Genomic DNA, 13,942 nt, shown 5'->3' on the forward strand with positions numbered 1-13,942 from the left:
AAAAAGCCCTCACATGGCCATATTGATGGAAAACTAAAAAGTTAAAGCTCTGGGAAGAAGAGCGAAAACTGAAAAAAGTTGAGGTCATAAAGGGGTTAACCTACAAAATGACTTTATGGGGCTTAATATTGTGCATCCTTTCAGAAATGTAAATATGAATACAGTTTTATAATTTCATGATACCTGCTGGTCATCTGGTGTCCAAATACCACAGGTGATTTGACTTTCCAAGTTTATCTCTGATGACCAATGTCGTTGACCACTCACTGATCCCACAAGTACAAATCCATCTCGGTATGATATTAATGCTTGTGTGCCATCATGACTCCAAGTAAAGTCACTAACCTATTAAGGATAAAAGAAACAAACATGATTAGTTTTTCTCCAATACTAAAGACGCTGTCCACTATCCTTACGATAGGTCATCAATGTCTGATCAGTAATTTTCTGACACCCAGCACCCCCCGTTGATTAACTGTTCTCGGTGTTGGCAGCTGGTGGGAACTGTTCAATTGTGGAGCCGACAGTGGCCGCGACAGCGTACTGCCCATCCTCCTCCTATTGATTTGAGTAGGAGGCGGATGTGCAGTACCTGCCGCAGCCACTGTCAGAAGACAGAGCAGCTCCGCAATTGAGCAGTTCCAACCGGCGACCACCACCGCAGAGACCAACTTGGGGGTGCCAAGTGTCAGACCCCGACAGATCAGATATTGATGACCTATCGTAAGGATAGGTCATCAATTATAAAGTAGTGGACAATCTCTTTAAGAATATTGCAATAAATATGTGCTCACAAGATGAAAACGGATTCCAGAATCTTATTTTTAAGATGTCACCTTAATATATACTTACCTTGTAATGTCTTCACATCCTCTTCTGTCCAGATCCCAGAATTTCAAGCGGCGGAAGTTCACCGACAGCCATATTGGGACACTCAAGTGATGGGTGTCTCAATACGGAAACTGTTTGTGGTACCAGCCTCTTGCGAGGTACCAGCAGCGGAACACCGTCGCACCAGACACACACTGTATACGCCGTACGCACCACACACACACACGGTATATGCCGTACGCAGCCTCTTGTGGAGTACCACCAGCAGAACACGTCGCGAACAAGCCACCGGGATCAGACGAATGATTCACTGACCGCCGCCATCCATGTACAGGAGGAGCGCATGCGCAGTTTTAATGTGACCGCCGCTATCTGTCTACACAAAGATGGCGGCGGTCTGATTTACTGCGCCTGCGCGAATTCCGAGCAGGCGCCGTGAATCATTCGGCTGATCCCGGCAGCAGATAAGCGACGTGTCTACAGGCAGAGGAAGTTGGTCACATTAAAGGGGTTTTCCCAAGAACGAAAGTTCATTTTAAAAATTGTCCGTGTCTGACTGTGTACGGAGCATACCACATCTCCTGGGCAGGGAAGAAAGCAAAAGACAATAATGACAATACAGCAGGGGATCACAGAGGATTCATTTTGTCAGGTAAAATATTTCACTGACTGTTTTTAAACAATATTTTACCTCACAAAATGTATCCCCCCCATAGGCAGATCCTGTAGTGCAGTGTTCCCCAACTCCAGTCCTCAAGAGCCACCAACAGGTCATGTTTTCAGGATTTCCTTAGTATTGCACAGGTGATGCAATTATCACCTGTGCAATACTAAGGAAATACTGAAAACATGACCTGTTGGTGGTTCTTGAGGACCAGAGTTGGGGAACACTGCTGTAGTGTATAAGGCAGCACTTCCCCCATAGGCAGATCCTGTAGTATACAAGGCAGCACCCCCCCATAGGCAGATCCTGCAGTGTAAAAAGGCAGCACTCCCTCCCATAGGCAGATCTTGTAGTGTATAAGGCAGCACCCCCCCATAGGCAGATCCTGTAGTGTATAAGGTAGCACTCCCCCCATAGGCAGATCCTGTAGTGTAATAAGGCAGCACCCCCCCCCATAGGCAGATCCTGTAGTGTATGAGGCAGCACTCCCCCATAGGCAGATCCTGTAGTGTATAAGGCAGCACTCCCCCCATAGGCAGATCCTGTAGTGTAAAAAGGCAGCACTCCCCCCCATAGGCAGATCCTGTAGTATAAGGCAGTACTCCCCCCATAGGAAGATCCTGTAATGTATAAGGCAGCACTCCCCCCATAGGCAGAACCTGTAGTTTAAAAAGGCAGCACTCTCCCCCCATAGGCAGATCCTGTAGTGTATAAGGCAGCCCCCATAAAAATAAAACAAAATAAATACTCACCTTTCTTCCTCCTCGCTCCAGCGGTGCTCCCTGCTCCTGTCCTGACAGCGGGCGCCGGGTGACGTCACCGCGCCCGCTGTCAGTGTCGGCGTCTGTGAGTGACGTCAGACGCTGATGGGATGATGGGGTAAGGAGCGCAGCGCTTCTTCCCTCATCAATCTGGTGAGTTGTATCGGCTAGTTGCCGATACAGCTCACAATGCGATGATGGGCGGGAGGCCCACTGCAGGCACCGGGCCCCCCCGCCTGCTCAGGGGCCCCATAGCGGCAGAGCAGGGAGATTGATTCTCCCTGCTCTGCCGCAGAATGTATCTGTACAGTTACAGTAGTGTACCTCCGAGTGGTCCCCCTCACAGCATGGGGCGCCTGCCCCCTCCGGTAGCCACGCTACTGGGGTAGACAGGTCAAAGAAGAGAGCACAGACAGGAGAAGTCAGAATATGGGGAAAGAGAGAGTGGATAGGTGGGTGAGCACATGGGGGGGAGAGATTCTCAATGCTGCAAAGCCTGCCCCCATCGTGACATTACCGCCCTCCCGATGCGATAGCATTGGGCCTCCATCTAGTCTGTTATAAATTAGTAAAGAGAAAGAAAAGTGCATCAAACAAGGGTAATTCTAGCACAAAGTCCAATGATCGGAGGATTTCAAACTAAGCCATCTATAAGGGCATGTAGGGTCACAGGAAAAGAAGGAGTCCTTGATATCTGCGATCCGATGTTTTATTCCAGAGCTATCCATTTTTTTTCTTGTATGCAAATGACCTCTTAAAGGCTATGGGCCAGACACTGATCTCCCTGAGAATCCGTCTCTAGGACTTATTTTAATAAAAGGGGGCATTACGAGTCTGAAACAATCATACTAGAATTGAAACTGAACTTTGCCTCCTTGCAAGCACATTTGCTGGAGGTCCTCTGTATTTTAACAATATTGCAACCCCGCCTGCCTGTGAGATGGGAGCTGAAGCACTGACAGGAAATTGCAGATGTGTCACGTTAGGACACATGCACACACTGACTATTTTACCTCAGTATTTGAAAGCCAAAAGAAGGGCTGGGGAAAAAATGTAGATATGTTGGATGTGTTTCTGTTATACTTTTCCTCTGACTGTTCCAGTCCTGGTTTTGGCTTACAAATAATGATGTGAAAAACTCACGAAATACTCAAAGTGTGCACGTGTCCTTATAATCTTAGGGTATGTTACCACGGTCAGGATTGCATCAGGATTTGCTCAGGATTTGACGCAGGTAAATTCTGCACCAAATCTGCTTTTGAGGTCACTGGCAGGTCACCTGTGTTTTTGATGCGTTTTTCATGTGGATTTGTAAGTGTTTTTGTAAGCTAAATAAAGATATACAAAAAAAAAGAATTGTGATGTCATTTCTTGTCCAACCTCTTCATTTGCATACTCTATTGAAGAATAATGTTTAGACACACAGATAGATACATCTATAGATAGATAATAGATAGATACGATAGATAGATCTATCTATCGTATCTATGGTATCTAGCTATCGTATCTATTTATCTAATATCTATCTATCATCTACCGATAGATATATCTATAGATAGCTAGATATATTCACAAAAAAGGAACAGCACAACACTTTTTACTTATCTCTGGGTGCAAGGCCTCCAGGCAACCTGTCCACTGGTTATCCAAAGTCCATAAATTCAAAAAAGAAGGCAGCACTCCATTTTTCTTTACAAATGTGCAGGATTTTAATCAGACCCACATGCCAAGGCTTGAGAAAGGCTCATTCAGAGCTGAAACGTCGCACAGACATGTGGGTCTGATTAAAATCCTGCACATTTGTAAAGAAAAATGGAGTGCTGCCTTCTTTTTTGAATTTATAGATAGCTAGATAGATATAATGATAGATGGATAATAGAGAGATAGATAGATAATACCAAGCCCGATGTTTAGTAATAAACATAATAAAATATTAATAAAGAGTTAGGCCGGGATCACACATGTGAGAAACTCAGACGAGTCTTGCATCTTAACACCCGGCACTGCCACCGACACTCGGGAGCGGAGCGTATGGCTGCATGTATTTCTATGCAGCCGCACGCTCTGCTCCCAGGGGATGGCGGCAGTGCCGGGTGTTAAGATGCGAGACTTGTCCAAGTTTCAAACAGAAGGTGGAGGGCACCAACCACAATACATTAGAAAATAGAGGGGATCAACCCAAGGTATGTCAAAAAATGTAAGATATCCATATCAAATATCACTTAATTAATTTATTTATTAAAGTCCAAAACACACAAAAATAAACCCATAAAGAGGTAGACCCCCCTGGACCCAAACCTACAATGTTATCACCCCTGAAGACACCGCGGTGTCCCTCAATCTGGTTCTTATTTTTGGGGGGCAGGCCTAAATGATTATATATATTATTTTTTTCATTATGGCTATTTTTCCATGTGATTAATATTTTGTGAGCCATAGGTCCTATTTTTGGGTGTGCAGTTGCAGTTGATATGCCACATAGGGGAATCCGGCTGGTCATTCCTTTATCTAGTATTGCACAAGATCTGGTATTTGCTTGACAATAATAATTTATCTGGTCATATGTGCTATCTTTTGTCCTTATAACCATCATAGGACTATTTATTGTTATGTATATATCCTTATTGTCATGTTAGCCTATTTTTGAAGGTATATGCAATATTTTGTCAAGCATGGTTGTCATTATTAAAGACTGGCTTACATTCACTGCATTTCTCCATTTGTAGCCTGCACTCGCTCACTACATGAGGTCTGCTATCTATTATACATTGTCTTAGTTATTCTTAATATTGTAATACCAATAACATTGTAGGTTTGGGTCCAGGGGGGTCTACCTCTTTATGGGGTCTGTTTTCTATTGCTTTTAAATGTTTTTATTGTTTTTTGTGTGTTTTGGACTTTAATAAATAAATTAATTAAGTGATATTGATATGGATATCTTGGGTGCTCTCCAGTTTGGGTTTGCTATTTTTTCTTTTTTATTTACTTGTCCAAGTTTCTCGCATGTGTGATCCCGACCTTAAATAAAGACACACACGCACACTCTAAATCTTCGTTAGGCCGGGTTCACACTTGCAAGAAACTCGCACGAGTCTCGCACCTCAATACCTGGCACTGCTGCTGGTACTCGGGACCGGAATGTGCGGCTGCATGTATTTCTATGCAGGTGAACCCTCCGGTCCCGAGTGCCGGCGGCAGTTCCGGGTATTGAATTAAGAGACTCGTGTGAGTTTCTCGGTAGTGTGAACCCGGCCTTAAACGCAATATCTGTTTAATTTTTAAAAAATGTGAAGAAAAAAATGGCGTGGGCTCCCGTGCAATTTTATGCGCCAGAGAGGGAAAGCCAGCGACTGGGGGACCGATATTTGTAGCCTGGGAAGGGGTTAATACCCATGGAGCTTCCCAGGCTATAAATATCAGCCCGCAGCTGTATATTTAGCCTTTACTGGCTATAAAAATAAGGGAACCCCCCAAAAAAATGACGTGGGGTCCCCTATAATTTATAGTCAGAAAGGCTATGCAGACAGCTGCGGGCTGATTTTCATAGCCTAGGAAGGGACCATTGATATTGGCCTCCCCTGGCTATAAATAGCAAATCTCCGCCGCCCCAGGAATGGCGCATCTGTAAGCCAATTCCGGCGCTTAGCTTCTCTCTTCCCACTGCCCTGTAGAGGTGGCATATGGTGCAATGAGGGGTTAATGTCACCTTTGTAAGGTGACATTAAGCCAGCTTAGTACTGAAGAGGTGTCAATAAGATACCTACCATTACTTATCCTATAGTTGTGAAAGGGTTAATAAAACACACACATGCACAATAAAGTATTTTAATGAAGTTAAACACCACACAGTTTTGATATCTTTATTGTATGCTCAATTCCTGCAACGCCCTCGTTCTCCTGGAAAAAAATAAAAAATAATAAACCAACAGTATACTCCCTGTGTCCGACGTAGTCCATTTAATAACGAGTGTCCCACGATGAGTCCGGCTCTGCTACTTCTGGATGCCTGACATCCAGACAAAGCAGAGCTTGTAGATGACTTTCATGATTATGAAAATTGTACATTCACACTGAAGGCATCAAAACTATGAATTAACACAAGTGGAATTATATACTTAACAAAAAAGTGTGAAACAACTGAAAATATGTCTTATATTCTAGGTTCTTCAAAGTAGCCACCTTTTGCTTTGATGACTGCTTTGCACACTCTTGGCATAGCGCCAGAAAAAACGCATCCACATTCAGCAATGCAGGATCTCCTGGCGCCAGGGAGAAAGCCCAATCTTGAGGGTCGCCACGTAACAAGGAGATAACAATTTTAACTTGCTGAGCAGAATCACCAGGGGAACGAGGTCTCAAAGAAAGAAATAATTTACAATTATTCTTAAAATTCAGAAACCCAGATCTATCTCCAGAAAACAACTCAGGAATAGGTACTTTTGGCTCAGACATAGGACTGTGAACAACAAAATCCTGAATGCTTTGCACCCTTGCAGCAAGATGATCCACACTAGAAGTCAGACTCTGAATATCCATGTCTGCAGCTGAACACAAAACCACCCAGAGATTAAGGGGATGAGAGAAGCTGGACAGACTGCAGCAAAGGGAGAGGAAAAAAAAAATTGTACTCAGGACTTCTCTTATCCCACTTCTGCGATGCATTAAACACTTTTCAGGCCTGCTGTACTGTTATGAACCCAGTGGCCTAGGATCACAAATCTAACCAGCTAAGTAAGAGACAATAGGATGAGCTCTGGAGATGTGGTAACTGGACTGACCGCAAAGCTGATCCTAACCAAACACACTAAAGGTAGCCGTGGAACGTTTCCTGAAATCCTAGACGTCTCTTCACGGCCTGAGAAACTGACTACCCCTAAAGAGAAAGTAAAGACCTCACTTGCCTCAGAGAAATAACCCCAAAGAAATAGAACAGCCCCCCACAAATAATAACGGTGAGTTAAGAGGAAAAGACAAATGCAGAGATGAAACAGGTTCAGCAAATGAGGCCCGCTAACACTAGATAGCAGAAAATAGCAAGGGATCTGTGCGGTCAGTAAAAAACCCTATACAAAAATATCCACGCAGAGAATGCGAGAACCCCCACACCAACTAACGATGTGGGGGGAGCAACTCAGCACCCCAGAGCTACCAGCAAGCAGAGAAATCACATATTAGCAAGCTGGACAAAACTCATAATATTCTAGGAACATATTGAACACAGATGAGCAAGAATAAGCAAACAGAACTTAGCTTCTCTTGGAGAGACTGGTAACGGATGTAGACAGGAGCAAACAGAATAGCACTGAATACAACGACAGCAGGCAACAACTGATAGTCCAGGTGAGCTAAATAGGAACCAGCTAACGAGACAGCTGATCCAACCTCAGACCTGCAGAATGACACAAAGAGCCACCAGAGGGAGCCCAAAGACAACACTCACACAGTACCACTTGTGACCACAAGAGGAAGCCCAAAAACAGAGTTCACAACATAAATCAGAGAGCTGTGCCACACAAAATAGTTAATAAATAACATTTCCAACATGTCTACTTTACATCAGTACAATTTTTGAAACCACATTTTTTTTGTTAGGAAGTTATAAGGGTTAAAACTTGACCAGCGATTTCTCATTTTTTCAACAAAATTTACAAAACCATATATTTTAGGGATCCACTCACATTTTAAGTGACTATGAGGGGTCTATATGATAGAAAATACTCAAAAGTGAAAATACCCAAAAGTGACACCATTCTAAAAACTGCACCACTCAAGGTGCTCAAAACCACATTCAAGAAGTTTATTAGCCCTTCTGGTGCATCACAGGAATTAATGGAATGCGGAAGGAAAAAAAAAGTAACTTTTTTTTAACAAAAAGTTTCCTTTAAACCCATTTTTTTTTTACTTTTACAAGAGTAACAGGAGAAAATGGACCATAGAATTTGTTATACAATTTCCCTAAGCACGCTGATACCCCATATGTGGGGGAAAACCACTGTTTAGGCACACGGCAGCGCTCGGAAGGGAAGGAGTGCCATTTGACTTTTTGAATGCAAAATTTGCTGGAATAAGTATTGGACGCCATGTTGCGTTTGGAGAGCTCCTGATGTGCCTAAGCAATGGAAACCCCCCACAAGTGACACCATTTTGTAAACTAGACCCCTCAGTGAACTTATTTAGATGTGTGGGGAGCACCTTGAACCCCCATGTGCTTCACAGATGTTTACAACCTTGAGAAAAAATTTTCACACAAAAAATATTTTTTAGCCCCAAGTTTAGCATTTTCACAAGGGTAACAGGAAAAAAAAGAGACCCCAAAATTTGTTGTGCAATTTCTCCTGTGTAGATAGATACCCTATATGCGGTTAAAAACTACTTCTGAGGCACAATGCAAAGCCCAGAAGGGAAGACATGCCATATTGGAGTTCAGATTTTGAGCACTTAATTTGGGTTTTCCATCTAAATCTCTGAGTGACTTGACAGATGAAACCCCCGAGGGATCAATTCACTATAATGAGGCAGCAGAGTTACTCTTGATTCAGTCTGGCCTCTGTTCAGCAGTGTCTTTATTTTCAGAAGTGCACAAAACTGTAGTCGACCGTGCTTTTATGCACGCCTAAAAAGATGGACACTGCCAGATCACTGGTCCTATGGAATTCACGGTGCCTCCATCTGTCTCATCCTAGGAAATCTTCCGACAGGGTTTCTTTTTTGTGGGGCGAGTTGATGTTTTTATTGCTAACATTTTTGGATACATCACATTTTTGATCGCTTTCTATTTCTATTTTTGGGAGGCAGAAATTGCTTTGGGTTTTTTTTTTTTTTTTATAAGGCAGCTTTAGTATTTATTATTTTTTTTGCATCACTTTATTCTGAGATACATATATATATATATATATATATATATATATATATATATATATATATATATATATATATATATATATACACACACACACACAGTACAGACCAAAAGTTTGGACACACTTTCTCATTTATAGATTTTTCTACATTTTCATGACTATGAAAATTGCACATTCACACTGAAGGCATCAAAACTATGAATTAACACATGTGGAATTATATGCTTAACAAATAAGTGTGAAACAACTGAAAATATGTCTTATAGTCTAGGTTTTTCAAAGTAGACACCTTTTGCTTTGATGAATGCTTTGCACACTCTTGGCATTCTCTTGATGAGCTTCAAGAGGTAGAAAGTAAAAAAGAAGGGCTGACAGCACTCACAAAATGGGGCGCCCATTCCATGTCCAGGGAACCATCCCGGATACTCCAAACAGACTAAAGAAAGATGAACAGCGCTCCAGCCGGGTGTAGTAGTATCCAAGTGAAGTATTTATTAAGCCATGGTACAGCAACGTTTCGACCAAAGTGTGGAAAAAGACCACTCCTGTGTACAGAAAGGACGGGGAATTCCTATTAGAAAATATATAATATTATAAAGGACATATGGATAATACGCAATAGAGAACCAGGGTCAGGACATAAGCCCAATTAAGTGTAGCCAGGCACAGGACAGCCCCCATCAATTAAGTGGGGCTACCCATACCAATGTATGGACCCAAATGACACAAGAGGCCGTAAAACCACCATGTCACTCAGGTCCACAACAGGCCATACATTGGGGACTGTCCTGTGCCTGGCTACACTTAATTGGGCTTATGTCCTGACCCTGGTTCTCTATTGCGTATTATCCGTATGTCCTTTATAATATTATATATTTTCTAATAGGAATTCCCCGTCCTTTCTGTACACAGGAGCTGAAGGTGTCTAGTAATGATGCTTTTTTAATAGTGTGGCTCCTTTGTAAATGCAGTGGATGGAATAGACGGAGGTGACTTAAGTGGGATGATATTAAGTGCTCTATGTCCGCGGTGTGTAACTGCGGGCATATATAAAGTGTGCTCTGGATACTATCACCGCAAACATGCGCAGTAATGAGCGTTAGATATTGTGATACCATAATAAAGATGGCGGCTTGTGTTTTAAAGGTGGTCTGCGCAGGCGCGGATGCAAGCGCTATGAGTTATGGGTATTTTCGTCACTGACATGCGCAGTTGATACTCAAGAACGCTGTGGACATGGCGTTTGCAAGAAAATACATGTGTGAATGTGCTTTGTTGTTCTTTTGATTGTGTTTCGTGGATTGGGACACCTGGCGAGATGAATTAGTTTGATTAAGTATCTAATGTATTTTTATATATTTTTGGATATTGCATATGAAGATTTATATATATAAACAAAAAATCTAAAAGGATTTTCACATGTTGCAACAATGCACTTTATTTATCACTTGTCACAGATACACTGTTGAATATTAGTTTATATTTATTTTAATTATGTTATTGATGAGATCTGTATGTGTTTTGTATAAAAATCTGCCATTCCTATGTATTCACTGCTTGAGAAAGGATATCACATCCGAAACGTTGCCACGCCGTTTGGGCATCAAAGTCCACTTTTTTTCATTTGAGTGGTGCGGTTTTCCTTTTTTTCATCTTTATATTTTGAACCACTTTGAACAGTGTATCCCAAACAATAGCCTATATCACAGGCACTTCCAAAGTAAAGCAAATATCCAAAAGAATAGAACCAAAACGGAAGCTTTGTGCCAATTAAAAAACATGAATTTTATTAATAATACATTAAAAATTCTGGTAAAGTCCAAATGACAATCAGTGGAGAAACATAAGACAAAATATACTGTCTGCTGAGGAAATACATATATAGATACACCTATGCAACATAAAGTGTTCCCTAATAAATAGAGCCCAGTAGAGAGAAATAAAGTATATAGATAGTTCAAGCAAATAATAGCCTAAGTGCTAGAATGAACAGTATTCCATATATGTGGGCTAAATGGAAGTGCATGGGTCAACGCTGCATGTCACATATAAGCTGGGGCTACAAGATATATATAATAGAGTAAAGAGGTATATAAAACTAAAAAAGAGTAAATAAGCCCTGAAGAAGTTAACAATAGTGTCACTGTATATAACTCAACATACTGACCACATAATAATGCTCAGATATAAGGCATAATGAAAGGTATATAGGATAATGCCACTATGTATATCAATATACTGACCACATACTAGATAATGCACAAACATTAGGCATAGAGAGAGGTGAAAATATGTTTACCTATACCAGCAGAGCAGTAGATGGATCCATCTATCCATAGATGGATTCACCTCTCTCTCTTTCCGTTTTGGTTCTATTCTTTTGGATATTCACTTTGAACAGTGGTTTGGGAAGCTTTGCACATTTTTGTAAGGTAGTATTTGATGCTGTTCCGATTTTTTTCATTATATATATATATATATATATATATATATATATATATATATATATATATACACACACACACACATACAGTGGGGAAAAAAGTATTTAGTCAGCCACCAATTGTGCACGTTCTCCCACTTAAAAAGATGAGAAAGGCCTGTAATTGACAAAGTAGGTAGACCACAACTATGAGTCAAAATGAGAAAACAAAATGATCGTGAGAACTGCAGTGTACGTGACCACCGGGGACAGAGCTATCTCCGGTGACCAGCGTCAAGTTCAGCTGTGTTCTGGATGTCAGGCTGAATGGTGGCATAATGCCACTGTTCAGCCAAATGCATCCAGATGTAGCAGAGCTGGACTCATCTTTCGACAGTATGTATATCTTCTTGGCGGACAGGTAAAAATACTGTTGCTTTTTAATTTTAATTCTCTTCCAGGAGACGAGGGTGTCTGTGGAAAAGGTGATGCAGTAAGTATGGCTTAACTAAGGTCTATCAAAGAAGTCTGTGTCCTTATTTCAATTAAGATACTTTATTCTTGTAGATTGTGAGCCCTCGCAGGCAGGGTCCTCTCTCCTCCTGTTCCAGTTGTGACTTGTATTGTTCAAGATTATTGTACTTGTTTTTATTATGTACACCCCTCCTCACATGTAAAACGCCATGGAAAAAATGGCGCTATAATAATAAATAATAATAATAATAATAATTCTGGCTGTGTCTTTATTTACCATGTAACTATAGGATTAGTAATGGATTGGTGTTTTTTTGACGCTTCTCCATTACTAAGCCGTGGGCTTGATATCACCTAACAATACAAAGGTGACATCAACCCCACAAATATTACCACACTTGCCACCGCTATAGGGCAAGTGGGAAGAGCCGGGTAAAGTGCCACAATTGGCGCTTTGGATGTGACAATTGTGGGGCGGCTGCGGGCTGCTATTTTTAGGCTGGTGAGAGCCAAAATCCATGGGCCTCGCCAGTCTGAGAATACCACGCAGCAGCTGTCTGCTTTTTCCTTGGCTGGCTAACAAAAATAGGGGAACCCCAACCTATTTTTGTTAGAAGGGATCCCACTATTTTTGCTAACCATCCAAGGCAAGCAGACTGCTGTGGCCTGTGGTATTATCAGGCTGGTAAAGTTTCATAGATATTGGATACTTACCAGTCTGAATTACCAGTCCCAGTAGTCTGCTTTACATATAGGGGGACCCCACGCTTTTTTTTTTTTAAATGATTTTTAAATGATTATTTATTAAGAAAGGAGGGAACCTCTCTCTGTGCTTTCCTCTACTTCCTGTGCAATGTACTTCTGGCTGTGTCACAAGATTCACCATTATTTAAATTAGTACACATGCGTAGTAAGCTGTGTTCCCACACTTACTACACGTGATTACACGTGCGGTTTTAACACATCTAATGAAAGTCTATGAGTAATTTACGCAGTGGAGACTGAGCGTTTCAGTTACATAAATTGACATGCTGTGGTCTGGAAAGACGCGCTGTATGTCCGTCTCTGCAGGTGATCTACGGGCATCGGCACACGCATAGTGGGCATGGGATTTCTTGAAATCCCATCCACTATGCTGAAACAGCTGGCCGCTGCAGGTTGGATGCTGCGGTTGTATGCAGCATCCAACCCGCAGCGTTTACTGACTGGGCACATACCCCCAATATATCTACAAACAGGAAATCACATTTTTTTTCCTTCCCAGAAGCCAACTTTCAATTAGCTTTATTTCAAGTGACAAAAAAAACGCATGCAATGAAAAAACGAATCAAAAACGCATGTGGGAAAAAAAGCATAAAAAACCCATGTAAAAACTCATCAAAAACGAAGGTGACCTGCAGTGACCTCAGATGTAGATTTGGTGCAGATTTCATCTGCGTCAAATCCTTAACAAATACCGAACCATTCCTGATAGTGTGCACATACCTTTACGCCATGTTCACACTTTGCAGGTTTTACCGCGGATTCGCAGCGATTTTGATACTGCGGGTCCGCAGCAGTTTCCATTGCGTTTACATTTACATGTAAACCCTATGGAAACCGCAATCCGCTGTGCACATGCTGCGGGAAAAACCGCGCAGAAACGCAGCGGTTTACATTCCGCAGTATGTCACTTCTTTTGTGCAGAATCGCTGCGATTCTGCACACATAGGAATGCATTGATCCGCTTACTTCCCGCTTTACTTCCCGCTTGGGGCTGTGCCCACGATGCGGGAAGTAAGCGGATCATGTGCAGATGGTACCCGGGTAGGAGGAGAGGAGACTCTCCTCCAGGCCCTGGGAACCATATTTGTGTAAAAAAAAAGAATTAAAATAAAAAATAATGATATACTCACCTCTCAGCGCTGCACGTGGCCGTCCGGTCGCAGGG

The 13,942-nt window shown here is 42.0% G+C and overlaps 1 protein-coding gene across 2 annotated transcripts in view; it reads right to left on the reverse strand.

The window, feature by feature from the left end:
* Window positions 1–13,942, reverse strand: part of TULP4 (TUB like protein 4) — a 411,660-nt gene that overhangs the window by 220,535 nt on the left and 177,183 nt on the right. For both annotated transcript variants that reach the window (XM_077283286.1, XM_077283285.1), the window contains exon 4: window positions 184–345. In XM_077283286.1, the coding sequence (XP_077139401.1) occupies window positions 184–345 (162 nt within the window). The remainder of the gene's footprint in view (window positions 1–183; window positions 346–13,942) is intronic.

The sequence above is a fragment of the Ranitomeya variabilis genome, chromosome 2 (genome assembly GCF_051348905.1).
Source record: "Ranitomeya variabilis isolate aRanVar5 chromosome 2, aRanVar5.hap1, whole genome shotgun sequence".
NCBI classification, from domain to species: Eukaryota; Metazoa; Chordata; class Amphibia; order Anura; family Dendrobatidae; genus Ranitomeya; species Ranitomeya variabilis.